The 26,655-nt window shown below is 47.4% G+C and overlaps 2 protein-coding genes and 1 long non-coding RNA gene across 8 annotated transcripts; 1 reads left to right on the forward strand and 2 right to left on the reverse strand.

Moving 5' to 3' along the window:
• Positions 1–1,808: 1,808 nt before the first annotated feature.
• LOC102508077 (galectin-12) lies at positions 1,809–12,160 on the reverse strand. Of its 6 annotated transcripts, XM_014565057.2 has the most exons (11): positions 12,069–12,160; positions 11,197–11,402; positions 9,406–9,494; positions 9,061–9,274; positions 8,186–8,305; positions 7,560–7,598; positions 6,920–6,946; positions 6,602–6,690; positions 4,789–4,894; positions 4,325–4,475; positions 3,736–3,873 (listed from the first exon to the last, which is right to left on the reverse strand). In XM_014565057.2, exons 1-10 carry the CDS (start codon positions 12,091–12,093, stop codon positions 4,326–4,328), a joined length of 1,065 nt encoding a protein of 354 aa, XP_014420543.1. In that variant the 5' UTR covers positions 12,094–12,160; the 3' UTR covers positions 3,736–3,873; position 4,325. The 6 variants fall into 6 exon arrangements, 5 of the variants coding, with proteins under 5 accessions (XP_006191624.2, XP_032345535.1, XP_032345536.1 ...); XM_006191562.3 differs by lacking the exon at positions 4,789–4,894 and having other exon boundaries at positions 1,809–3,873; positions 12,069–12,149; XM_032489644.1 differs by lacking the exons at positions 4,789–4,894; positions 12,069–12,160 and adding an exon at positions 11,556–11,675 and having other exon boundaries at positions 1,809–3,873.
• Positions 12,161–14,999: 2,839 nt separating this feature from the next.
• On the reverse strand, positions 15,000–16,772 carry LOC116666511. The gene is made up of 2 exons (XR_004323413.1): positions 16,571–16,772; positions 15,000–15,597 (listed from the first exon to the last, which is right to left on the reverse strand). It is a non-coding gene; the product is annotated as an uncharacterized LOC116666511 (long non-coding RNA).
• Positions 16,773–16,848: 76 nt separating this feature from the next.
• On the forward strand, positions 16,849–24,768 carry LOC116666688 (translation initiation factor IF-2-like). Its single transcript, XM_032490519.1, has 5 exons — positions 16,849–16,932; positions 16,982–17,465; positions 18,023–18,116; positions 18,935–19,043; positions 22,959–24,768. The coding sequence occupies exons 1-5, from the start codon at positions 16,849–16,851 to the stop codon at positions 23,022–23,024; spliced, it is 837 nt and encodes a 278-aa protein (XP_032346410.1). The 3' UTR covers positions 23,025–24,768.
• Positions 24,769–26,655: the final 1,887 nt, after the last annotated feature.

The raw sequence follows: 26,655 nt of genomic DNA on the forward strand, positions 1-26,655 counted from the left end.
ATTGGGGGAAACTGGGTAAAGAGTACATAGGATCTCTCAGTATTATCTCCTGTAACTGCACATGAATCTGCAATGATCTCAAATAAAAAGTTTACTTAAAATGCAAAAAAAAAAAGAAATTACGCTATTCGAAAAATGGCACCAATAGACTTGCTCAAAGTAGGACTGCCATGAAACTTCAATCTGTAAAAAGTGCAATATCTGGGGTGTACAATAAAGTGAAGTGCAACAAAACGAGGTGTGCTTGTACTCTCAAAATGAATAATACATCATGGCCAAGTAGAGCTTATCATAGGGAAGCAAGTTTGGTTCCATATTTGATTACCAATTATGTAATACACCATATTTATAGGCTAAAGAATAAAAAACACATGGTTATATCATTTCATGCAGAAAAAGCCGTTGACAAAATTCAACATCTTTTCATAATAATTTGTAATAAATTCATAATAATGGTAATAATAATAATAAAAAAAAACTCTCAGTAGACTAAAAACAGAAAGGCGTGTCCTCAACTTTATAAGGGGCATCTACAAAAAATCTACAGTTACTATCATAAGGCTTCCTCCCTAATATTGGGAAAAAGACAAAGAAGTTTACTCTCACTCCTCCCATTCAACATTGCACTAGAATTCTTAGCCAGCATAATAAGGCAAGAAAAGTTTTTTAAAAAGCCTTATAGATTGGAAAGGAAGAAGTAAAATTGTCCCTTTCCATAGACAACATGTAAACAATTGTTTTATGTAAAAGATTCTATGGAATAGACAAAACACTTCTAGAAATACTGAGTTTCACAAGGTACCAGGATACAAAGTCATCACAGATAAATCAATTATGTTTCTATATAATTGTAATAAATAATTGCAAACTGAAGTTTAAAAAATACCATTGACAATAACCCTAAAAATTAAATGCTTAGCTATAAATCTAACAACTCAGGTACAGGATGTGTATGCTGAAAACTACAAGATGCTGATGAAATAAATCAAAGACCTAAATAAGTGGCAAGACATATTATGCTAATGGATTGAAAGATTCAACATAATAAAGAGGCCAGTTCTTCCCAAGTTGTTCTATAAATTTAATGCAATTCCAATCAAAATCCCGGCAGGATATCTTGCATGTATGGACAAGCTGATTCTAAAATTTATACAAAAAGGCAAAAGAACAGTAAGAGCCAAAATAATTTTGAAAAAGAAGAATAAGGTTGGAGAAATTATATTACCCAATATCAAGATTTACTATAAAGATACAGTAGTCAAGACAGTGTGGTATTGGCAAAGAGACGGACTAATGGAACAGAATAGAGTCCAAAAATAAGCTTGCCCAAATATGGCCAACTGATTTTTTTTTTAGCATTGGATATAGATGTCTTAGTTTTTTTTTTTTTAATTGAAGTATAGTCAGTTACAATGTGCCAATTTCTGGTGTACAACATAATGTTTCAGTCATACATACACATCTGTATATTTGTTTTCATATTCTTTTTCATTATAGGTTACTACAAGATATTGAATATAGTTCCCTGTGCTATACACAAGAAATTTGTTTTTATCTATTTTATATTTAGCAGTTAATATATGCAAATCTCAAACTCCCAATTTATACCTTCCCACCCACTCTCCCCCGAGTAACCATAAGATTGTTTACTATGTCTGTGAGTCTGTTTATGATTTGTAGATAAGTTCATTAGTGTCTTCTTTTTCCTTTTTAGATTCCCACTATAAGTGATATTATATGGTATTTTTCTTTCTCTTTCTGGTTTACTTCACTTAGAATGATGATCTCCAGATCCATCCATGTTGCTGCAAATGGCATTATTATACTCTTTTTTATGGTTGAGTGGTATTCCATTGTATAAATATATCACAGCTTCTTTATCCAGTCCTCTGGTGATGGACATTTAGGTTGTTTCCATCTCTTGGCTATTGTAGACAAAGGACGTTTCTCCAGCCTATATAAAGAACTCTTAAAAGTCAATGATAAGAAAGCAAGCAACTCGATTTAAAAATGGAGAAAAGATCTGAACAGGCATTACACCACAGAGAATACACAGATGGAAATTAGCACATGAAAACATGCTCAACATCGGTAGCCATAAGGGAAACACAAATCAAAGCCACAATGGGATACCTCTACACGCCAATGAGGATGGCTAACATAAAAACACTGACAATAACAAGTACCGATGAGAAGACAGGACAACTGGAAATCTGATACATTCCTGGTGGGAATGCCAAATTCCCAAAGATATTCCGAAACAACTCTGGAAAATAGCTTGGCCGTTTCTTATAAAGTTAAAACATACATTTACCATATGACCCATCAATTCCACTAGTAGGAATTAACCCTAAAGAAATGAAAAGTCATGTTCATACAAAGGCTTGCAAACAAATGTTTTTAGCAGCTCTTTTCATAATTATCAAAAACTGAAAACCACTGAAATGTTCTTCTGTGGGTCAACAGATAAGCAAATGGTGGTACAATGGAATACTACTGAGTAATAAACAGGAGTGGGTCGGTGATACACACAGCAACTTAGATGAATCTTAAAAGGATAATACTGGTTCAAATAAACTAGTTTCAAAAGGTCATGCCCCATATGATTCTATTTATATGGCATTCTCAAAAAGACAAAATATGGTAATGAAGAGATGAGTGGGTTGCCGGGGGTTAGGGGAAGGAGTGGAGGAGGTGTGAGTACACAGGAGTGACTCAGGGGAATTTTGGGGGATGATGGAGTTGTTATATATCCTGATGGTGGAAGTGGTCACACAAATCATCATACATATTAAAACTCAGAATGTTACCCACCCCCAAAAGTCAATTATATTGTGTTAATAAGAAAATAAAATAAAGATCAAGGATAACCACTGGAAGTGTAAAATGGAATTCATAACTTCCAAGTCAATGTAAGAAAAAAAGGCAGAGGAGGTGATAAAGAAGACTTCATCAATCCAACAGCAAGCAAGAAAGCTGAAATTATAAGGAAAAAATAGCAATGGTAAATAGATGGCACAAAATAAGATGGTGTAAGTAAAACCAAACGTACCGGGAAGCCCAGTAGCATAACTGCGGCTGCTCACGTGGCCTTCCGGCCGGAGAACACTTCCAGCCTCCCTTGCAGATAGTGGGGCTGGGTATCTGCGTGCTGGCCCCTGAGACGCGAGCGTAACACTGTATGCCAAGCCCAGGCCTGGGGCGTACCTTGTCAGGTGGACCTTGTCCATATTCTCTATCTGTCTTCTCAGTGGTTGAAACCTAGAGCTTCTGGCATGCAGGTGATGCTGACGCCCCGGGGATGGTGGGATGATGACTAGCATGACCCCTAAGGTCCATGGAGCAGAGACGCCCTACTGACCCGGACTATTTTCTCCAGAACTGTTAGATGGGAAGGAAATAAATTTCTACATTTTTAGCCACTGTTTTTTGGGGATATCTTCGTTAGAGTACAAAGCCTGCTTCCTTGTCTAGGCCCTGAAGGAAGGCAGAACCAGATCTCAGCCTCCTGGTGGAGGGAGCTGCAGAATTTCTGAACCCTCACACTCTTGTGCCTACCCTCTGCTGTACAGTCCAAAGCCCCTGCAGACTCAGGCTGGTGGCTCCAGTAGGGAGCCAGGCCTGACACCAGGTGACAGGTGGATGTTGTAATGAGAGGAGGAGAGCAGGGCCATCCTGGGTGTAGGAGGGCCTTCCTCTTCTCTGGCCAGCCCTCTGGATCCCTCCTCAGTAGTGGACACAGTAGAGCTGGACGCTGCCACTGATGCGCAGCTCCCGCAGCCGCTCCAGGGCCTGCTGGCCCAGGCTGGTGGCCCCCAGGCCCTGCCCATTGAGCGCCAGCTTCAGCCCTCCCTCCTGGCACAGGAGCAGCACCTGGGAAAGGAGGGCGGGAGGTGCTGCTGGCTTCCAGACCCTCCTTTGCCGGCCTGATGCCCCAGCCAGCCAGCCCCCCCCTCCCATCAGAGACTGGATCCATGAGGCACCCAGGGGTGGAAGAGAACAGGACAAGGGGCCCAGCTTGTCACCAGGCCTGGCCTCAGTTTCACCATCTGTAATAGGACTTGATTCCCCTGGAGGTGTGGTCTCAACCCCAGCTGCACTTTGGAGTCACTAGCGGGGCTTTTCAGTAATGCCGATGCCAGCATCTCCTCAGGGCTTCTGGGCACGGGACCCCGGCACCAGCGTGGAGGGTGGAGCCCTGGCATAGACCTTCCCTCCCCTAGGGGCTCTGGCTTCCCGGCCCACAGGACATGCCGCCAGTCTCCAGGATGCAAATGCAGCTCTGTGCTCCACCCCAAAGGGACCAGGCCTCTCCAAGACCCACCTCAAAGAATCGCTGCGGGTAGAAGACAAAGGGGGCCAAGATCAGCTTCTTCTGGCCCCAGCGCGAGACCCAGGCCAGAGTTCTGTCTGCGAAGGAAGCCCTTAGCATCACAGGAACATGGGCAGCCTCGTCCCGCAGGCTGAGCGTGAAACTGCGGGAAGGGGCGGGAGAAGGGGCTCAGCCTTCCTAACCCCCAGTCCCTGGCTCCCTGGCTCTTCCAGGCTGTGGCTGCTGGCCCTCAGGGGAGGGATGGAGGCAGGAGAGTGGCTGGAAGGTTGGCCAGATTCTGGCCTCGGGAAACAGCTCACAGAGGAACCACCTGCTTGAATCTTAGGTGCACCTGGGATTAAACTGCCACGTTGCCACCCACTAGCTGGGGGACCCCCTTCCCCACCTGCCTCCTCAGATCAGGCTTTGTCTTCCCACTGGCCTGAAAACTCTTGGAGGCCTCAGTGGCCCCCCACCTCAGCCCCGTCCAGCACCGCCCTCCACTGGGTACGGGTTCCCTCCAGTGCGCGGTGCTGCTCTTGTTTCAGCCCTTTGAAGCTGCAGCCACATCCAGACTCAGCGCTTGGGGAGGGGGGAGGTAGACAGAGAAGGACAAACTTTTAATGCAAATGAACCTGGCACCCTCCAAACTCTCTCCACCACCCCCCCAGCCCCCCACCCCGGCCAATTCAAGCCAGTTGCTTTCAGAGACAGCAGGAAGTACAGAGGCGGCATTCACTGCCGGCGGCTCAGCGCCAGGCACTGCGCTCAGCCTGGATGTTGGTGGCCCAGGGCCGACTGGGCCTGTAGAAATGTTCTGGCTGATCTGCAGTATTCTTCAACTTTAAAGTAATACCATTTTCAAAAGTGAGAACGTTTATAAGAGATGGTTTCCAGCTTCTCTTTTAAAATAATCAGAAGATCTGGCATGAGTGAGTCTATGGAAATACTCTTTCCACTACACCAGCTTTCCCAGCCTGGTGCCTCACTCTTTCTGTGAACTGCCTGGCCCCTGAGGACATGTCAGTTCGTGGCCCTTGAGAGAGAGCAGTAAAATCACTTGCTGCATCACTAATCATAGCCATGTGACCCTGAGCAAAGATCTGAACCTGGTCTCCTGTCTCCAAATTTTGGGAGGAGTGGGGGTTCTATTACTGGGAACTTTTTTTTTTCCCCCGTAGGGTTGGGATTATCTCCCCTCTCCCCCCACCAAATAGGGAAACTCAGGACTCCGGACTCAGAGAGGTGTAGTGACTTGTTCAAGACTACAGTCTATAAGAGGCAAAACCAGAAATCCAGCCAGTCCTGCCTGACTTTGGAGGCCCATGCTTTCCACAGCCTCCATGTCTGCTCAGAATTCACAGATCTGATCAAGATCATGCAGGGTAAGGGTGGAGTGAGGCCAGTGACTTCAAAAACAAAAACAAACGGAAGGGGATCAGGCAAGGAGAACACGAGGTGTTTTTCTTACTCCCCTGCCCCTCCACCACAAGGATTGTGGCACCATCACAGCTGTGGAGCACATGCTATGTGCGGGGCACAGTCCTACGCATTTATACCGTCCCTGAAGGCGGCACTATTTTTACCTCTTTGTACACACGCAAGGAAACTGAAGCACAGAAAGGAAAAGGAACTGCTGTGAAGTTGCACAAGTAGTAAGTGTCCTCAGCAGAAGTCAAACCCAGGAAATCTGGCTCAGAAAAGTCATGAAGTCCAATGCAATTCCAGGAAGAAGGAAGGATGGAGGGGAGGAAGGAAAGAAGAGAAAGAAAAAGACACTTGACTTGGAGCCCACAGGTTTGGGAAATGGGGCGGGAGCGCCCTCTGTCGGAGAGGTTAGGCAGCATCCACTTGGTTATTGCGTCCCTCCAAGTTTTCACTTTGCAGCACAGGGCTTCCTCTTCGGGGCTGCCTGGCTCTGTTTCCTAAACCAGGGCACTGTGTCACTGTGGGAGGTCGCATCCTCTCCCTGGATCTCAGCCTGTGCCTTTACAGGGCTTTTCCCGAGGCTCCCGCTGGGACCTGCGGGGAGAGGCTGGTTGGCCTGAAAAGATGTACAGGCAGGGAAGATACTCCCAGATTTGGGGCTGCTGGGGCCACGAAGGCGGCCTGAACCCTGTACCAATCGGACCAGACTTTCACAAGCTGTGCGACCCTGGGCAATTTACTTCTCATCTGTCAGGTGGGGATGAAGTAGTGGTGCTGGAGATTAAAGAGGTGATGCTTATAAAGCTCGTGCTGAAGGTTAAAGAGACCAAAGATGCTTATACCCCTCCCTCTGACACTTACTCCTTCGGCTCTGGCAAGACCAGCCCCCGCACTATGATGACCTGTCCAGGCCAGAGGCCCCGGGGAAGGGCACGTGAGCAGGGCACCTCCTGAGGGAACACAGGAGATAACGGAGACGAGGACTCACAGAGGGGCGTGGCGAGGGCTCCCGCGCTCAGGAACCGCTATGTGGGCTGCCCTCAGGGGCCAGGGACCCCTGGAGCAGGAAGGAAACCCTGATGTTGAGGGCATTTCCCACCAGTTGGGGGTGCCCTTCCACCTCTGATGGAGCAGGTGAGGGACTGTACCCCCACCAGAACGAGGAGGGAGGTCACTCACCAGCCTGGGGCTCTCCAGCAGGAAAGGCTGTCAAGGAAAGAAAGAGGGGTCATGGAGGCCACGTGCTGTTTGCTCCATGAAAAGGAACCTCTGGATTTTATTCTTAACAAATGGGAATACTTGGGGTTTGCCTCTCTGAGCGATAATGCAGGTAAGTGGAGCCCCAGAGGGGTCCTTTTGAATTTAGAGGGACACCAGCTCTGAAATAACGGGGGAGAACGGGGCGGAGGGTCTGTCATTCACACCCTGTGGCTCTGGGCAAGGGCCTGGGCCTCATCTCCCCTTCTGCCCCGCAGGCCAACCCCGCAGCCTCGCAGGGTTGCTGAGAACTGAGAGCTCCAGCTGAGACGAGGCTTCTGATGGGAATACTGGGGCCCCGGCGTTTCTGGGCAGCCAGCGCACCGCATCCGTCTTCCCGAACCGCCCCGGCGCTGGGAGGGGCAAATCCCGGGTCCCAGGGACTGGGGCGGGGCCGGTTGTATCCATGGCAACCGCGCACTGAGGTGGGTGGCAGCTGGGCCTTGGGCCGCGTGAGCAGTGGCCAGCGAGGGGCAGGTCAGGCCCCGGGAGGAGGGAGAGCCAGCGGGGCAGCCAGTGTGGTTGGGACCGCGAGCGCCAGCCAAGCTCCCGACAGACTCACGTGTCCAACCGGATACTCGCTCCCGCCCTCCACAAATGGCTGTTGGGAAAGAGAAAAAGCAACGAGCCGGACTCAGCACCACCGCAAGCCCCGGAGCCATTTATTTGGCTCCCGCCTGCCCTGCTGTGCCTGGGAAGCAGGCAGAGGCCGAGCTCTGGCCTTGAGAGCGCCGCATCTCCCCGGAGGCCCCGTCAGGGCTTCTGAAACCCGGCGTTTTGAACATGCTGATTCCTGGGCCCCACCTCAGACTTCCTGAATCCGAATCTCTGGTGGCAGATCCCGGAAATCTGCCTTTTGAATAAAGCCCCTCAGCCGGGAATCATACAGCCACTGCTAGGTTTGGGTCCCACCGCTCCAAGCCACTAAGTCATTTGCCTCCTGGCCATGGCTCCTCCATGTGGACCACACCCCAAGCCCAGTATAGACTGCTGCCCAAGGCTCTTAGCTCTGCTTTCTGTGGTCACCTCACCCCGCCTCGTGTCCACCACCTCTATAAAGCCCCTCCACCTTGGTTATAATTGCGTTGACAAGGCTCGTCTGGAGTGGGAGGGTGTCCCAGGCCTAGCCAGGCATCAGGGGAAGTCAGAGGCCTCTGCCATCCAGGCGTCAACCTCCAGGGAACTTACATTGATGTTCAGAAACCCAACAGCCGTCACCAAGATGTCACCATATATGCCCAGGGTGTCCACCCGAGACAGCGGGAGCCGGTATCCGTAGTGGAGAAAGTGTCGTCCGTTCACACTCACCTGGAGAGACAGATGGAGGCTGGCCTGGCAGCTGCTGATGTTCCTGAGTTCACGCCAACGTGCCAGGCACCACGAGCACTCTTACTGGAATTTCCCCCAAGGCCGCAGAGCCGGCACATGGTGGCACCGTCTCTGCCCACCCCTGCCCCCGACACAGCACTTCCCCACGCAGGCCCCATTCCGCCTGGCAGCTGACCTGCCAGCAGTCCCAGCAGCAGAGTCCCCAGCCACAGGTGGGGAGAGGGGACCCCTGTCCACAGGCCCCTCCCTCCACTGCTGGCTTCTTCCAGCTCCCTATTCCCTGGAGAAGCCTCAAGATCCTTCTGGCAGGAGTTTACATCAGTGATAAAAAGAACACTGAGGTCAGATTCTCTCGCGCTGTCCCCGCCCTCTGAGCTGTGAGATGGGGAGAATGAAAGGACCCTCCTCGTGGGTTGTGAGGATTCATTAAGCTGATGTTTAAGGGCGTAGAGCAGCTAGTATTGCAGGCGCTTTCCAGATGCTCCCTGTGGCTGTCTCAGCGGCGCCCTCTCCAGGGCCAGCACCATAGAGCCTGCTGAATGCCCCCTGTGTACAGGGCCATGTGGACCCAGGGCAGCTGGGAACAGGGTGTGGTAGCAGCTTGGTTCTCTGTGTACTTGACTCCGCCCCCCTCCCAGTACCCCTCAACACAGTGACATGGGGAACTCAGCTGCAGGAAGGGAGGCAGAAGGACGCAAGTTCTAGACCCTCTGATGCCCATCCCTTCCAGTCACCTTCATCTCCTCATTTCCAAAGAGAAAGAGGATGAGGAAGCTGGCTCCTCTCTGCAGGGCCAGGCGGGGCCACCGGGCCTCGGCTTGCCACTGCCCACCATGAAGGGTGTTGCAGATGACGTGGGGCTTGGTGGTGTGGAAGCGGGGGTTGAAGTGGATGGCGATATCTGGCCGGGGGTGCAGGCTGCAGCCGCACTGGAAGTCCACCTGGAACCTGGGAGGAGGTGAGGCTCTCAAAGGGCCCTTCCAGTCAGGGACCCCCAGGGACCCCGAAGGCAGAGAGGAACCCCCGGCTCATTGCCTCCAGGGCTGAGCTCCAGCACCGCCGTGGGGCCCTCCCCTTACCTGCGTGCACCTAGAGGGACCGCTCCCTGCAGCGTGACCATCTTGCCTGCTCGCAGGCCGCCAAAGATTGTCGTGACGTAAGGAACCACCTGAAGAAGGGGAAAAACCCGTCCATGTAGGATTGGAGAAAGGACCTGGGGACCCCTATGTCAGGGAGGTGAGGAAGGAAGAGGAACAAGAAAAGTGAACTCTCCCACCCCAGACAGAAAGTGTCCCGATGGGGAAAAATTAGCTTTCTCCGAAATGTTCTCTTCCATCTACTCCCCTCTCCTGGACCTTCACACAGAAAGCCACATGGCACTGCGGAAGCCGGATTCAGCTCCCCTGCCCCCTGGCGCACCAGCCCAGACCCTCTCCCCAGCTCCTAGGGCACAGTGGTATCCCTAGTGAGGCTTGCTGTCCTCGGGCTGCCTCCCTGGCCTTCAGAAGCCTGGCATTGAGGCTTGCTGAGGACTTCTTATTGGCCAGAGTCTGGGAACTGGGAGGCAGAAAGTTGGACTGGTTGGGGCCTGAATGCAGACCCTCATATAGATGTCGGCGAGATACCTGACAATGTCCCCAGCCTACCTTCCCAGCTCAGCTTTCCCCTGGCGTTCGTAAAATACAACTCCCTCCCTTTTCAGGGACTGTTTCTGCTGCTCGCCCTCTAGTCTGTGAAATCTGACTTGACTTTCCGGGCTCTGACACCTTCTCCAGGCATCATCCATTTTGGTGCCTGAATCATTCCTTCCCTCAGCATGCTCGCTGCAGGCACGGCTAGTTTGGTCCTTGGCTGGCCGGCTTACCGGGTGACGTATGGCTGGCTCTTCATGCCGGGAGGCACGAGCCCCCCACAGCTGAAGCCCTGTCTTTCCCTTCTCTAGGCTCAGTGCCTGGCCTGGACAGCGTGGGCTCTGAAGAGGTGTTTGCAGAATAAACGTGAACAAGCAGCCGGTACATGTTGGGCAGTATCACAAGGCTGGCCCTCATGCGGTGTTCTCCAGCTCCCAGCAGCCTTCAGAAGCCCAAACCGCCTAGAAAGAGCTGAGACCCAGCAGCGCTGCCCTCCAGGCGGGGGCTCACAGCTTGCCAAACGGGCTGCAGGAGACCCCGGGCTGTCAGAGCGCCCACAGCTTAACCAGGCTCAGCATGTCAGTCCCTCCCACTTCCCGGGCTCCCGGCCTGGCCTGTAATTAAGTGAGTTGTTGGAGCTCTCCTGGGAGGAGAGGACCAAGTAAAGAGAAAGTGGTAATTAGTGCTCATCAGTGGGAGGGGGGAGTCTGCTGGGAGTTCAGCCTTCTGTAAAGCACTGCTAGGCTTCAGGAAACCTGCAGGGCACCTGCAGGAGCCGAAGGAACCTGCAGGAGCTGAAGGAGGAAACAGAAGGAATCGAGGAGACCCCAGCCCCACCTCTGACTTGGAGGTTTTGACCTGGCTCCCTTCCAGGCTGGAGATACGACTGCCCTTCCTAGGTAATCAGTGTCCATCTCCTACCCTACTACACACTCCCCCAGGTCCTCCTGGCCACCCATCATGCAGGAGGGCACTACACTGTGTCTCTAGGCTCTATTACTTTTAAAATGCAAGGACCCCCGTGAGCCCAACAATAACTGACACTCAAGTGAGAATGAGCTGGTCAGCCACTTTGATAAGCTCAGGAGGGTCTTCCAGAGCCCATGCGCGGGTGCTGGGGAAGCAGGGCTCACAACTGAGGGCCTCTCCACCCCCCAACCTGGGAGTCTGGGCCCAGCTGGAAGGAGGAAGGGAGGAGCCCTGAGACCCAGGAGGGTCCAGATCCGAGCAGCTCCTTACCGGGTGGAAGACTGGCGGCTGCAGAATGAGGGTGTCCGGCAGCGGGTCCAGAGTTTCTCCCGGTGACATGGTGGGGGTGGGGCACCTCCAACTTGGGTTGCAGATCCCGATTCCAGGAACCCTGTGCCCACTGGACTGACTTCCCTTTCTCTGCCAGGACCCTAAGTGTCTTGGGCAGCTCTCCCAGCTGTTTGTCTCACCTGCACCTGGAGGGTCCAAATGACACTTGGAGCAGGTCTGGGAGGGCAGCTGTCACCCCCAGTGCCTCATCCCAGCTCCAGCCCCACTGATTGGACTCGTGTGAGCAGAAATCTGTGTTGAGGGGTGCAAAGCTTGCAGGAACTAACCAACTAACTAACCAGTGCCTCAGGGTATGAAGCATACAGCCTGTTGCCGAGACAAGCCAGAGTCTGTCTCCTTTGGGGCCAGCAACGGTTTGTGGTTCCCAGGGCTGTGGTCTGAGCCCACCTGGGGTCAGAGGCAGGGCTGGTAGAACACGTGGGTGGGTCGCGGGAGAAGCCCCGCCTCCAGCTTCCTGGACGCCAATGAGTGGCCTCCCTTCTGCACAAAAGGTTTTAGTCTCTCCCTCATTTCCCTGCCCTTTTCCCCACTCTTGTCCCTTTGGCAAGTTGTATAGACCTCTGGGACTCCATTTCAGCACTGGCTGGAAATGCAAGCGCCCATCTGGAGTCATAGGAAAGTGGGTTGGGGGAGGTGGGAAAGGGCAGGGAGACAGGAGACCCTCTTAGGGTTAGAAAAGGCAGTGGGGAGCACACAGGTAGGCAGTGGGGAGCACGCAGCTGCACTGAAGACCTGGGGTCCTGCTCAGCATCTGCTCTAATGTGCTGTGTGCCCTGGGACAACTCACTTACCTTCTCTGGGACTCCCTTTGATCATCTGTACATAGAAAGGGTGACCACGGGGTCACAGTGTCTTGAAGGGAGGTCTGTATCTGGGGGTGGGTCTAGATGTCTGTGTTGTTTCTATTTCAAGCTCCTCTATGATCCTTTGGACTAGAGTCATTCCAGTTCTAGTTCGAATTCCAGTAACGCTTTCCCTTTAAAAAGCAGCACACCCTGTCAACTTTATCCTGAGTTGGGAGGTCCTGGGTCTGACCACAGTGTTAGACTTGGCAGCAGGGATCCTGGCAGGATCAGGCTGGGCAAAGGCTCAAGGGCATGGGGTGGTGAGGGAAAAGCAACCAGCTGCTCTGTTAGAGGGGCGGGTGCGTGGGTGACCCTGGGGAAAGGAGGCTTGTTAGCCAGAGCAGCTATTCGAGGGCTGCGTGCACATCGCCTGGAAGCCTGTTAGAAATGCCAATGTTTGGTCCCCACCCCAGACGTACTGAACAGGAGCCTTTGGTGGCGGGGCCCAGGAGGCAGCGTTTTACACACTCTCCTGGTGATTCTCATGCATGTTAACGTTGCAGACATTGACTTAGGTTCTAACTGGCAGGGCTTAGGGTACAAGCCAAGGAGTTTGTTCAGATCCTACTGGGTATGTGGAGCTGGGTGGCTGAAGGTGTTTTGTGTGGGGAAATTCAATCCGAGGTGTGTTCAGAAAGAAGAATCTACATACACAGCAGGGGGTACAAACCAAAGGTAGAGAAACCAGTTGGGCAGGACTCCCTGCTACTGGGAGTCACATATGGGTCCTGGTCCCATCCTCACAGCATCTAAATAGTGCCCCTCCCCTACTCCCATCCCAGCCTCAGTGCCTCCTCTGTGAATTGAGGATGGAAGAGGATTCAGTTAGCTAGGGCCGCCATAACAAATACCATAGACTGGGCGCCTTAAACACCAGGAGTTTATTTTCTCACAGTTCTGGAGGCTAGAAGCCCAAGATCCAGGCATTGGCAGAGTCACTTTTTCCTGGGGCCCCTCCTCTTGTCTTGTTACCGAACTTGGGTTTGGCTGCTCGCTGCTCAAAAATCAATGCTCGAAAGAGACAATGTTGATAGAAAAATTGCCTTTAATCAGAATGCCGGAAATCTGGGGAGGAAGACGGTGGACTCAGTGTCCCCCAAAACTATTTCTGAATTTCGACTCAGCCATGAAAGTTTTAAAGGGAAAACAGGAAGTACTCTCAGTGGATCATTGAGACAGGGGTCAGAGTTGTCACCACCCCCTTTTCCTCAGAAGCACTCTTGTCCACACAGTTTGTTCACAAGATTACTGAAGGGGAAGCTAGGGAAGAGATCTGGTCATTTGTTAATTACTGATTCTTCATTTCTATTTCTTCCATCTATGGTGAAAACCAACAGGTTAGGCAAGGCATTGTGTGGTAGAAAGATTTGTAAAGCATGGGGATGCCTTTGTTAATTACAATGTAGCTTTGCTAAAGTGACAAGGCAAACGGGGTTTTCTGCAAAGAGCTGCTTACAAATGCCCCCACACCAGATGTCATTCCATTTGTATGGATTATGGGTGAAGGTCTGTCTTCTGTAACTGCTTCACGCTGATAAAAAGGCGTTGATGTCTTAGGGTAAAAGATATCAACCTGGGGTTGGTTGAAGCATCTCTTTGCTGACAGTTTTAGTTGCCTGCTTACATACAGGGGCAGAACAAACTAGAGTTATTTTGATGCCCACAAAGATACAGATGATTATGAGCAGTAGTGTTAGGCTCATTCTCTTTAAGGCCAGTTCTTGGCATTGTGCTAGCCATAGACTCAGTCCTGCTCTAGATGGAGCAGCTTGTGTCATGGCTGCAGTCTGGTCATCATGCAGTTAGCGTTTACTCCCTCTCTCTGGTGCCAGTTATGGTACCTGTAAAACAACTCAGGAATGTGTGTCAGACAGTGAGCCTGTGACTCTGTTGTCCTAAGCATCAACTGCTTGAGCCTGCTCTCCTGAGACTCAGGGAGGCCCAGGAGGCTTCAGCTTTTCCATAAACAAGAGGCAGGGGGTGGGGCGGGGGGGCAGGGGGCAGGGCTCTGCTTGGCTCCAGGCTTGCTGGCATTTGTGTCCTATTCTCTTCTTATAAGGAGCCCAGCCATATTGGACTGGGGCCTGCCCATATGACCTCATTTTACTTTAATTACCTTTTTAAAGGCCTTATCTCCAAATACAGTCACATTCTAGTTGCAGGGGATTAGGACTCGATGCAATTCAGCCCATAACAGAGGAGCAGCCATAACTGTTCTCTTTCTGAAACCCCAGGGTTTTGCAACAGTCAGGAGAGGGGAGTGCTGAGGGTCTGCAGTGGGGAGGGGAGGCAGCAGAAGGAAGCGGATGGTGTGTTTCATGTTTCTTTTCAGGTGACCCCAGGTTTTGACAGGTGGGAGGGGCCTGGTTGGGCTTAAAACATACGTCCAGAGCTGGTTGAGTCTGAGTGGCTCCAGGATAAGACAGGGCCTTAGTGTCTGTTGGTCTGTCCAGGAGTGGGGGAGGGTAAATTCCTCCTCCTGAGCCAGAGTGAAGGGGAGCTTGTGGGAGAGGTCCAGGAAGAGGCTGAGGATGACTGCGACACTGGCAGGGGGTTTCCCCTGTCCCAGGCTGGCACCCCCCAGCTCCCTACACCCTGTGCTTTTCCCTCAGACCACTTATCATAACCTGTTGTTATACATTAAAGAATTGTTGAAGGTTTGTCTCCTATTCCCCCTCTCCCCCACCTGTAAGTTCCACGAGAGCACATTTATTCTTATGCTCTCCGTAATGAGCAATGCCTGACACAGAGGAAGTGCTCAAAATATATTTAGGGAGTGAGTGCCTGTAAGAGGTGGTGACGGTTTTTGGCTCCTCTGCCTCATCTGTCTCTCCCCCAGCAGGAATGGTACTGTGGCCCAAGCACAAAATACTCACATACACTGCTAGGTGGCCACAGATTGCAACTGAGGCAATTTTATTGATACCTGTCAATTACTGGTTAATAGCCTGGGAAGCATAATCCCTGGTCGGAGCTCTCAAGGTGCCCCACTCTCCCCCATTCTGTGATCCAGCAGCCTCTTTCACAATCCCTGCTCCTGCACAGGCACCACTCTCTGGGCCTAGGGAGGGACTAGCGCATAGGTCTACATCTCCACCCTTTCCTTCTATCTGGTTCCCCCAGGTCACTGGAGACTCTCATGGACCCTCATTCTCTCGGGACCAGTTTTGCATCATCGTGGAACAGAGGGCGGGATAATTAGGGGAACTACTAGGCGAGAAGAACTGATAGAATCTGACAGCTGGCTGGATAAGGGAGATGAAGGAAAAAGGACCAAGAAAAGTGACTCCAACATCTTGAACCAAATGATTGGGAAGGTTCTAGAAAAACATAGGAGATAATCTGGAAGCGTGGCAAGCTGGCTCATTCCAGTCAAGACCATTCTGGAGGAGGTGAGGGTACAGAAATCAATCTGGATGGAGCCTGGACACCAGAAGGTTAATCCGTGGTTTTGAAGGAATGAAGGTGCTGTCGCCTGAAAGAAAGTTAACATTCTCTTGAGAAAACAGTTTCATTCTTCAAGGGGGAAAGGCAATTAGGTATACATATACATATATATTTTTTCACTATTACTGGGGTTTGAACCCAGGACGTCATGCATGCTAAGCACGCACTCTGCCACTGAGCTATCACCCTCCCCACCAGTTTCAATTTCGTTCAGTGCTGTTCTGTCCCATAAGTGAGCTTTAGTGGCTGCAGCCATTTTTCATACTGGGCGCTGGGGTCGTTACAGGGGGCAGTGATCAATCTTGCTCTCAGGGAGCTTCCAGTCTAATTGGAGAGAGAAGACAAACACTTGGAGGGGAGAACCAGTAGGACAAAGCCAGTTGCTTTTTATTTACCTCTTTTCCCTCTCTTTTATTTACCTCTTTTACCATTTAGGCAGAAATATTGTAAAATGAGGAAAAGAACAGGCATCACCCATAACCTCGATAGGCTGACACAGCACTTCTGGTTATTTTGCTGTGTATCCCACCAAGCTTCTTCCCTCCCCTCTGGATCATAGGTTTATTGCAGAATCTCAGCTCAAAACCTGAAACTTGATTTTTTCCCCCCAAACATTGCTGTTGACCACATTATGTTGACCCTTCCCTGCTGGGTTGCAGACCCCATAATATCCTAGGCAGTTCCTATCATGGAATATTTTCCAGCAGGGAAAACAAATTACAGGTCTATGCGTACGGGCAATGTGCATGTATTATAGAGACAGCTTGGAAAGAAGCAGATTGTAGAAGATGACATAGAGCGCGATATTTCTGTAAGCTTCAAATAAGCAAAACGAAACACGTGCTAGGAGTACAAAGAAGAGATTTTTTAAAAACTTTTAAAAAGCAACGCCATGATAGACAAAACCTCAGGAGAGAGGTGACGTTCGCGTGGAGGGGTTGGGGTGGGGAGGGAGGAGTCGGGAAGACGGCACAAGGGAAGAACACACGTGGGAGGATCACCTGTGCTGGTTCTTAACGCAGGATGGTGTATTCGTGGGTGGTAATTTTCATCATGTTTCATAACTACATGTGGTCCATGTATTCTTTTGTATATATTAAACATATTATACATAATTTAAATAAAACATATAGAAGATCTATCTACCTATCAATCTGCCTGAAAGTCTGCATACTCCCAAATTTTAACTCCCGAGTGTGATCCCCAGGCCCTCCGAACCTGGCCTCAAGCCCTGTCTCCCTGTGTTGCTCCTCTGTCTGCTCCATGGACCTGTGGGCAGATGTCGCTCCTCTGTCTTCTCCAGCTACATCAGATGCCACCTCCGAGCCTTAAGCAAACTATTCTGTTCCTTTCCACCTCACCAGTACCCTCCTCTATGGCTTTTCTCTGCCTTTCCTCTCAAAACCCCGCAGGTTCCTGGGCCTTCAAGCGCCGGGACCTGCTCCCGCGGCGTTCGGGCACGCGCTCCCCGCGCCCCGCGCGCCCCCGCCGTTTGCTGCGCGCCCCTCCGCCCTTCAGGGGGCGCAGTTCCTCACCGCGCTGCGCCCAGCGCCCCGGACTCCGTGGCTCCGCCGACTCGGGGGAGCTGGCCTGGGGCGTCGCCCTCTGGGAGGCCCTGGGACCCGCGGGGCGGCAGCAGCGGGATGGGCCTGAGCCCCGCCGCCGGGGGCGATTGCGGGCGCCGCTTCCCTAGGTTCCCCCGGCCCCGCCTCAAAGCCGCGTCGAGAACCGCGAGTATACGGCCAAATGACAGTCAGCCTGCTCCGGGACATTCAGCTGTGCCCCAGTCGGGTCGCCACAGGAATGAGGCTCCCCTCCACCGAGCCACCACGCCCCGGCCTGGAACCCCCGTGGATCGTTCCCCCTGTCCCAGCCGGCCATCGGACCCCCAGCAAGGTCACCACAGTTTCTTTCAACCCTCCTTGCAGATACTTGGTCATTGTGCGAAATGCCTGTAGCCGAAATGAATGATGATTTCGGAATGATCTTTCGTTATTAATTTAACTGAAGCGAGCCAGGCATCCAGTGACTCGGGTATTTGCCTTCCTAGTGTATTTCGGGTGGACATGGGGCAGACGTGGCAGCTGCCGGGCAGGTAGGCTGAACAACAGCTCTAGCCTGGCAGAAGCTTCTGCAGTTGGGTGTAGCCCCAGGGTTCTGCCATCTTCGGTAGTGGCAACTCACACTTCGTCCCCTCCCCTGTTCTGTCTCTGGGAATTCCAGAGTCTCTCTTTCCCAGAGGAACTGGGCCCCCTCCAGGATGGTCGCACCCCCATAGCCCCCCTTCATCCAAAAGTTTATTGAGGGCTGATCAGGAGCCAGGTTCGGTTCTAGACAGGAGCTCCCACCTTCGCAGAGCTGTTGAGGTGCTCGCTCCAACTCTCCTTTCACAGGGTTCACGCTCCAGAGAAGGCAATTGTGGTTTAAAGAAATTTTTTTTTCTCTTGAATTAGAAGACTCTATGGGCTCTCACGCGTTGGTCCAGCTCATGCCCAAGCAGCCACAGCCGGGCACGTTAGAACAGAGCAGAAGCAGCGTCCAGCAAGGGTAAGATTCTTTCTTTGTATGGAAGGACTGAGCTTTGGGGTGGTTAGAAGCTTTTGAAGAACCACCTTTGATGGCAATTCTGTAAAACAAATCCTGAGTTAGTTTCTATGTGAGCCAGCCTACTACTAACCAGTCGGCAGAAAGCTGGTGTGCTCCTCCTGGTAATAACAGCTGGAGACCAAGTCTGGGAAGGGCTGGTGGGAGGCTGCCTTGTACCATTTTCTAGCCACAGGGCCATTGTCCAGATCCTCAGAACAGAATCACTTTACAAGGGTGCTTACAAGATGTATATTTTTATTTTTAAAATTTATTTATGTATTTAGTTTACAATATCATTTTTAAAAATTGAAATATATTTAATGTACAGTATTATGTTATAGGTATACAACACTGTAATTCAGTGTTTAAAGGTTGTATTCCGTTTATAGTTATCATGAAATATTGGCTATACTTCCCATGTTGTGCAATACATCCTTGTAGCTTATTTTATACCTGATAGTTTGTACCTCTTAATCTTCCACCTCCATCCTGCCCCGCCCCTTTCCCTCTCCCCACTGGTAACCACTAGTTCCTTCTCTACATCTTTGAGTCTGTTTCTTTTCTGTTATATTCACTAGTTTGCTGTATTTTTTTAGATTCCACATGTAAGTGCTATCTTACAGTATTTGTCTTTATCTGACTTATTTCACTTAGCATAATGCCCTCCAAGTCCATCCATGCTATACACCAGAAGCTAATGCAACAGTTTAAATCAACTATACTTCAATTAAAAAGCATTTTAAAAGTATTTTAACTATATGATCCCAAACTTTATGTAGGGAGAAGCCTATGGTTAACCTGGAGCCCACGCCCAACCAGAGGAGAGCAGAGTGGAACTCGACCCGGAAGCCTGGCAGTGCAGGCAGGTTAACAAAGCAAGCCGCGGAGGTGGGTATCGCGAGAATTCTCAGACCGGGAACACCGTCAGTTTCCTGGTGACTTACCTACATACAATGTGGTGGGTCGAATTGTACACTGATTTGGGATGTTGCTTACGCCTTTTTAATTGTTTAAACACAGATTTATAGAGCTGTTTATTGAGCTTTACTGAGGTATAACTGACGTACAATAAATCGCATTATATTCAGATTGTACAGTAGGATATGTTTTGACATACGTGTACACCCATGAAAACACCAGTCAAGATAATGAACACCTCCATCATTCTTGAAGCTTTCTTTTTTCCCCTCTGTAAATCCCTCCCTCTTTCCACTTCCATCCCCAAGCAATGACTTGATCTGCCTTCTGTCATTATGTGTTAGTTTGTGCTTACTAGAGACTTATACACATGGAATCATGTTGTATGAACTCGTTTTTTTAAACAAATTTCCCCGCACCTAACAGAGGCACTGGGGATTGAACCCAGGACCTTGTGCACGTCAAGCATGCATGCTACCACTGAGCCATACCTCCCCCAACTCCTGTATGTGCTTTTTGGTGGGTCTCCTTTCACATAATTTCACATAATTATTTTGAGTTATATGCACATTGTTGCATGTTATCAACAATTTATTCCTTTTTGTTACTGAGCAGTATTCCACTGTATATCCGGATATGCTACTATTTGTTTAGCCATTCACCTGTTGATGGGCATTTGGGTTGTTTCCAGTGTCTGGCTGTTACAAATAAAGCTGCTATGAACATTTGTGTACAAGCCTTTGTAGAGACATACATTTCCTTTGGGTAAATACCTAGGAATATAGTGGCTAGATCATAAAGTAGATGTGTGTTTAACTTACTGTTTTCCAAAGCAGTTGTGCCATTTTACATTCCCACCAGCAGTGTGGGAGAGTTCCAGTTCCTCCACGTCTTCATCAGCATCTGGTATGGTTGATCTCTTTAATTTTAGCTATCTTAATAGATATGTCGTTACCTCATTGTGGTTTCACTTTGCATTTCCCTAACAATGTTGAACATTACTTGCCTTCCTTATATTTATATATACACAAACACACACACATATGTACACACACACACATATATATACACACACACATATATATATTCTTTAATGAAGTGTCTAAATTTTTTCTCATTTTTTCTCTTGGTTTACATGTTTGAGAGTTCTTCAGAAATTCTGTGTACAAGTACTTCATCAGTAGTTGTATACAGTAGTTCAACAGTACTTGTAATTTTGATCTCTCAGTCTGTGGTTTGTGTTTTCATTTACTTAGCAATAATATCTTTTGAAGAATAAAAAACTGTTAACTTTGATGAAGTCCAGTTTATGTTTTTCTTCTATGAATTATTCTTTTGGTGCTGTATCTGAGATCTCTTTGCCTAAACCAAGGTCACAAAGATTTCCTACTGTTTTCTACTAGATATTATAAAGTTTTAGTTTTTACATTTTACATTTACATCTTTGATACATCTTGAGTTAATTTTTGTATATGGTACAATGAGTAGGTCGATGTTGGCTTGTTTTTTCCCCCTTGTGGATATCCTGTTCCAAAATGACTTGTTGAAAAAACTATCCTTTTCCCACTGAGTTGCCTTTGAACCTTGTAAAAAACCAGTTATCCATGGTACCTGTGGGTCCTTTTCTGGGCTATTTTGTTCCATTGATCCTATTTGTCTAATGTGAGGCCAATATCACACTATCCTGATTACTATAGTTTACAGTAACTCTTGAAATCAAGAATGTTGGCCCTCCAGCTTTGTTCTTTTTCAAAGTTCTTTTGGCTATCCGAGATTCTACAAAAAGCCTGCTGAGATTTGGATTGGAATCACATCAAATCTTTTAGAGATTAGGCATCTTCACAATACTGAATCTTCTGATCCATGATCAGGTGTTTTATTTATTTAGGTCTTCCTTAATTTCTCTCAGCAAAGCTTTGTAAGTTTCAGCTTACAGATCTTGCACATCTTTTTTGAAAGTATTTCATATTTTTTGATACTATTGACATGGTATTTAAACATTTTTAAATGAAATGAATATTGACAATTTTGAAAATTTTAAATGAAAAAAATTCCAATTTCTAATTGTCTGTTGCTAGTAATTGGAAATACAATTGGCTTTTGTGTACTTATCTTGTATGCTTCCCTTCAACCTTATTTCCTGACATTTACTTTTGTAACTTTTCGGGGTAGATTCCATCGAGCTTTTGACATATCATATCATCTATACAGATAGTTTCACTTTTTCCTTTCCAATCTGATGCCTTCATTTATTTTTGTCTTAAGCAGTACTAGCCCGAATCTTCAGTACAATGTTTAATAGAATTGGTGGCAGCAGACATCTTCCTCTAATTCCTTAACTTAGAGGGAAAGTATTCAGTCTTTACTGTTTAGTATAATGTACACTGTAGGTTTTTCATAGACAGTTTTGTTAAGTTAGGAAAGTTCCCTTCTTTTCTCAGTTTGTTGAGAGTGTTTTGTTCTGAAAAAAAAAACTAGCACTAGCCATTAAAGTTTAGCAAATGCTTTTTCTATGCCTATTGAGATGACCATGTGGTTTTTCTTTTTCAGTTTGAATTGTATTGATTGGCGTTCAGATATTATAACAATCTTGCAGTCCTGGGGGGAAAACCACATGTGGGCATGATGTATGACCCTTTTTATATATTGTTTGATGCAATTTGCAATATTGTGCTGTGACGTTTTGCATTTATGTTCATAAAGGATACTTCTTGTAGTTGTCTGGTTTGGTATTAAGGTAATGCAAGCACAGTAGAATGGATTTGAAAGTATTCTTACTCTATAGTATTCTTGTGTAAAACTGGTAATAATCTTTAATGTTTGGTAGAATTTACCAGCAAAGCCATCTGGGCCTGGAGTTTTCTTTGTGGAAAGGGTTTTAACTACAAAATCAGTTTCCTTCATAGACATAGGGATAGTCACATTATGTATCTCTTCCTGTGTGAGCTTTGATAGTTTGTGTTATCTACCATCTACACACACTACCCATAAAGTAGTCTGCCCCAACCCAGCACCATCGTGTCACCCCATTTATTGCCTTAATTATATAGTCGTTTTGCTTATTGATTATCTGTCTCTTTGCAAAAGTGGGCAGAGCACTTGTCAACCTGACTCATTGCTGTATTTCCAGTGCTTCAAATAGTAAGTTCTTGATAAATATTTGTTGATTGAGTACATTTGGAATAAAACCATCATATCCACTGCAAAGTATTAGATGGGATAAAAGCATCATGTTCATTGCAAAAGGTTAGACAATAAATTCACCATGACAGATTCATAACAGAGTAATTAGGAGTGGTGCGCTCCACTGGGGCACATAATAATCTTTAGACATTTGTAAAATGTTCTTTTGTAAAGACAACATCGTTGCTCTCTTAGAAGTTCTACTAAGGACCCATTGAACAGCCAGTAAGTGACAGAGTTGGGATTTGAACCAGGTCTCCTGGCAGCAAACCCTGTCTTCTTGCCATGACTCGGTAGCTGTCTGCCATTCTAACCCATAGTCTTTCTTTTGTGTTGTGTCATCGTTTGAGGCTCTGGGTTTAATTTCTGAGGCATCATCTGGGTTGGGGTCAGAGCTGGAAGTGAAGTTCCTAATACCTGTATCGTGGTGATTCTCTTCTGCTGCTAGCTTTCCACATCCGTTCCAATGCCTGGTCAGGGATTGACCCAACAGTCTGTGTGTTCAACACACAACACAAGCCTAGGGACTTGTGGAATTCAAAATAATGCTCTTACTTTTTTTTGCTCCTGCCTCCCTGCCACATGCCACAGGCAGGAACAAGCCCTCCACCCACTTCCCTGCACCACATCTGTCAGGGTTATAAGACTTTCAGAAGCTGTTATAATCCAGGGACCTTCTGAAAGCCTGGTTTTTCTAAACAGGTGCCTATTTCTGGGAGAAGGGCCAGAGTTGGGCTGCCAGCCTGTGCAAAGGAAATAAATAGCTGATGGATGGAGGATTGTGAAGTAACATCTTATTCCAAAGAGAGAAAAAGGGCAGAGAAACTTTAATCTGGATTTGAAGACTGGAGCATCAGCTGGGACTGGAGGTCACCCTGGAGGATGCAGACAGGTTCCCTGAAGTTCATGAAATGCTGGGGAGAGGGTAAAGTCAAGGCAAAAGGAAGGATGGGACCTGGGGAAAGCCTCCAGCATGGCTGCAACCTTGGCTGCCCATAGAGTCGCCCCGGGAGCTCTCAAAGCTCTGTTTCCCTGGCCACACTCCAGATCAATCTCAATTTTTAAAAGCTCTGCAAGCAATTTCCATCTGCAATCAAGGTTGAGACCCAAAGCTCAATACAATCAGTTTACAGTGGGAGAAACTTCAACAAGAGAGCAAGTAACTCTAGGTGACTATAAAGTCTGTTGTGAATCTCATGCAGTTTTTCACTTTACACCCCATCCAGTGGCAATACTGCACATTAAGAGTATTAAAGAAACAAAGAAAACTCCTTAGAATCCTAAAATCCACCCCTCCAATCCCAGAACCTTCTGTCTCAAAGCTTATTCAACATCCTCAATGATCCAGCACTTGTTTTGTTTTGATTGTTTTTTTCTGGCTGAGACTAGCATCACCATGAATCATATCGTCTTCCTACTGGCAGTTATTCCAGAAAATTACAGCAGGAATATTGATTGATTGATTGATTGATTGAATATTGTTCTTGTCGATAGGTATGACCCAGCCAGGTGGAGTGGGAATGTAATTGGCTATTTTGTTGGTGGGGAGTGGGCACACAGCGGGGACTGCTTGCTCCTAGGAAGGATGTATATGACTGTCTGCTGGGCTCAGCAGACTTTGAGAGACCTGCCTTCCACGAGATGCTCTGGTTGGTGTTTACATGCCATTGGTCCGGACTCTAGGTATTTGAGTTTGTGCTTAATAGAGTGAGATGCAGTCGGGAGTTGGCTCAAGGGTAACCTAAGTGTCCTCTGGGTGCCCCTCTGGACTGACTCAGCAAACCCTGCCCCACAACATTACCATCATCACCACCCTTTCCACGCTGATTGGTGCCAGAAATAGAGTCCCCTTTTTTCCTGTTTCATTTTTATTAGGTAGAATTATTATAGTTTGACTGCACGTATACAGTATATTACATGTAAATACATATATACTATATATTGCACATATTATTCACAAATGCCACATATTATAAGATTCTATTCAAATGTAATGTCCAGAATAGACAAATATACAGAGACAAAAAGTAGATTAGTGATTGTTTAGGACGAAGGATGTAGGCAGCACTTGGGGATGATAGCTAAAGGCTGTGGTACTTCTTTTTGAAGTGGTTGAAAGTGTTCTAAAATTATGATGATGCTTTCCCAACTCCTGTGAATATACTAAAAACCACTGAATTGTACACTTTCAATGGGTGAACAGTATGGTATGTGAATTATATTTTAATAAAGCTGTTATGAGAAAAATTAACCCCCATGTTCCTCTCCCTCCTAATCCTGTTGTAGCCACTCTCCTGGATTTTGTGCCTATTAATGTCTTGTTTTTTTAAAACCTTTACACATAAAGAAGTATCCTTCGACAATACATTTTTTAATTTCGGAAAAACAGACTCAAACACCATACATTCTAACTTGATTGTTTTGGCTCAGGATCAGGTTCCAGGCTGATGCACTGTAGCCACTGTTCAGTCACGTTCACAGTATTCCCGGTGTAGAATGTAGCACAGTTAATTACCCTGTCTCCTGTCAATGGACATTGGGGCTGTTCCCACGACGTTGCTGTTACTGACAAAACTGCTGTGAGCATCCTCACACAAGCCTCCCGGAGCCTCTTCTCTTCACATCTTTTTGACCAAGACCCACAGGAAGAAATACACTTTACAATGTATCAGGATATATACAGATTTGAGGTAGGTCAATAAGTCTTACCAAAAGATTTACCAATAAACCAGATGAGGATCTAAAAAATCCTATTCTCTATTATCCTGTCTCTTTGAATGATTTTTACAACATTGACTGTGACCCACTAAATGGAAGTTCTCACTCACTAAAGGGTCACAAACCAGACTTGCTGGGTTGCAGGGTATGACCTTCTTCAGCTTTACTAGAAAAAGAATGCAAAAATAGGCTTCCCACTGGCAGTATACCAGAGTTGCAATTGCCCAACATTTAAATATTTGTCAGCATGGTATCTGTACCACAGGATCCTTTAATTCACATTTCTGTAATTACTTATGAAGTGCCCCACTTTTTCATGTGTTTATTGAACGCCTGTATTTGAGACAGGAGGGAAGGGGGCAGGGCACAACCATTAAAAGAATGACATAGGGAGGAGGGTATAGCTCAGCGGTAGAGTGCCTGCTTAGCATTCACAAGGTCCTAGGTTCAATCCCCAGTACCTCCATTAAAAAATAATAAACAAATAAACGCTAACTACCCCCAACAAAAAATTTAAAAATTTAAAAAAGAATGACATAGCCATTGAGGATACAACATAAATGGATTAGAACCAACTAAGGCCAAGATGGCAGAAGATTCAACTTCCAGCAGACCTTGATTCTCATTGTACGCTCATTGTATTATATTAACATGCTAAATGACACACCCGCAGGCACCATGACTGTTTCCAGGCTGCCCATTAGAGGCCAAAAGTGGATGGGGCCCAGTTCCAGAAAATCCCCATCCCTTCCCCCAAACAGCTGGAATAATCCTCCCACTTGTTAGTATATGAAATTACCCAGTCCTTAAAAACTAACAATTCCATACCCTGGGGCCACCTCTCTTGCCTTGTGACACAGCCTGCACTCTGTCTGTGGAGTGTGGATCTCCCTGAATAAACCTACTTTCACTTTACTATGGCTCACTCTTGAATTCTTTCCTGTGCAAGGCAAGAATCTATTCTCTGACAACATATTCACTTCTCTGTGAAAGGCTCATTAATATTTTTGTCCACTTTTCTGTGGGGTTGCCTTTTCCTTACTGATTTATATGAGTTTTTTTTTTATATATTCTGAATACTAATCCTTTTTCAGTTTTTGTGTTACAAATATCTTCTCTCAAGTGTTGGCCTGCCTTTTCATTTATTTATGGCTCTTATTTGATGGAGCCAAATTTATCTTTTTGTGCTTTACTTTTTTTTTCTGTATATTTTTGTGCTTATGAACTACAGAAAGGGAACAGAGACACTCTGCTGAATTTCTTTCTAAAAATTTTGTACTTTTGCCTGTGGTGGTTAATTTCAAGTCAGTTTGACTGGGTTAAGGTATGCTCAGATAGCTGGTGTAATATTATTCCTGGGTGTGTCTGTAAAGGTGTTTCCAGAAGAGATTAAGCATTTGAATTAGTAGACTGAGTAAATGTTTGATCTCGTCAAAGTGAGTAGTGCGAAATGTAAAACAAAATAGAGTCACTTATGTCAAGGGTTTTTTTTTTTAACATTTTTTATTGATTTATAATCATTTTACAATGTTGTGTCTGTCAAGGGGTTTTTTAATTGAATCAGGAGGCCATTAAGGAAGTGAACCTTACTCACATCCTCCCAAGGTGGAACCATGAACTTTTGAACTGAGCCAAACCACAAATATTTCAATGACTCTTCAAGAACATGTGCAATTTGTCA

This window comes from Camelus ferus, chromosome 10, assembly GCF_009834535.1.
Source record: "Camelus ferus isolate YT-003-E chromosome 10, BCGSAC_Cfer_1.0, whole genome shotgun sequence".
In the NCBI taxonomy this organism is placed as follows: domain Eukaryota; kingdom Metazoa; phylum Chordata; class Mammalia; order Artiodactyla; family Camelidae; genus Camelus; species Camelus ferus.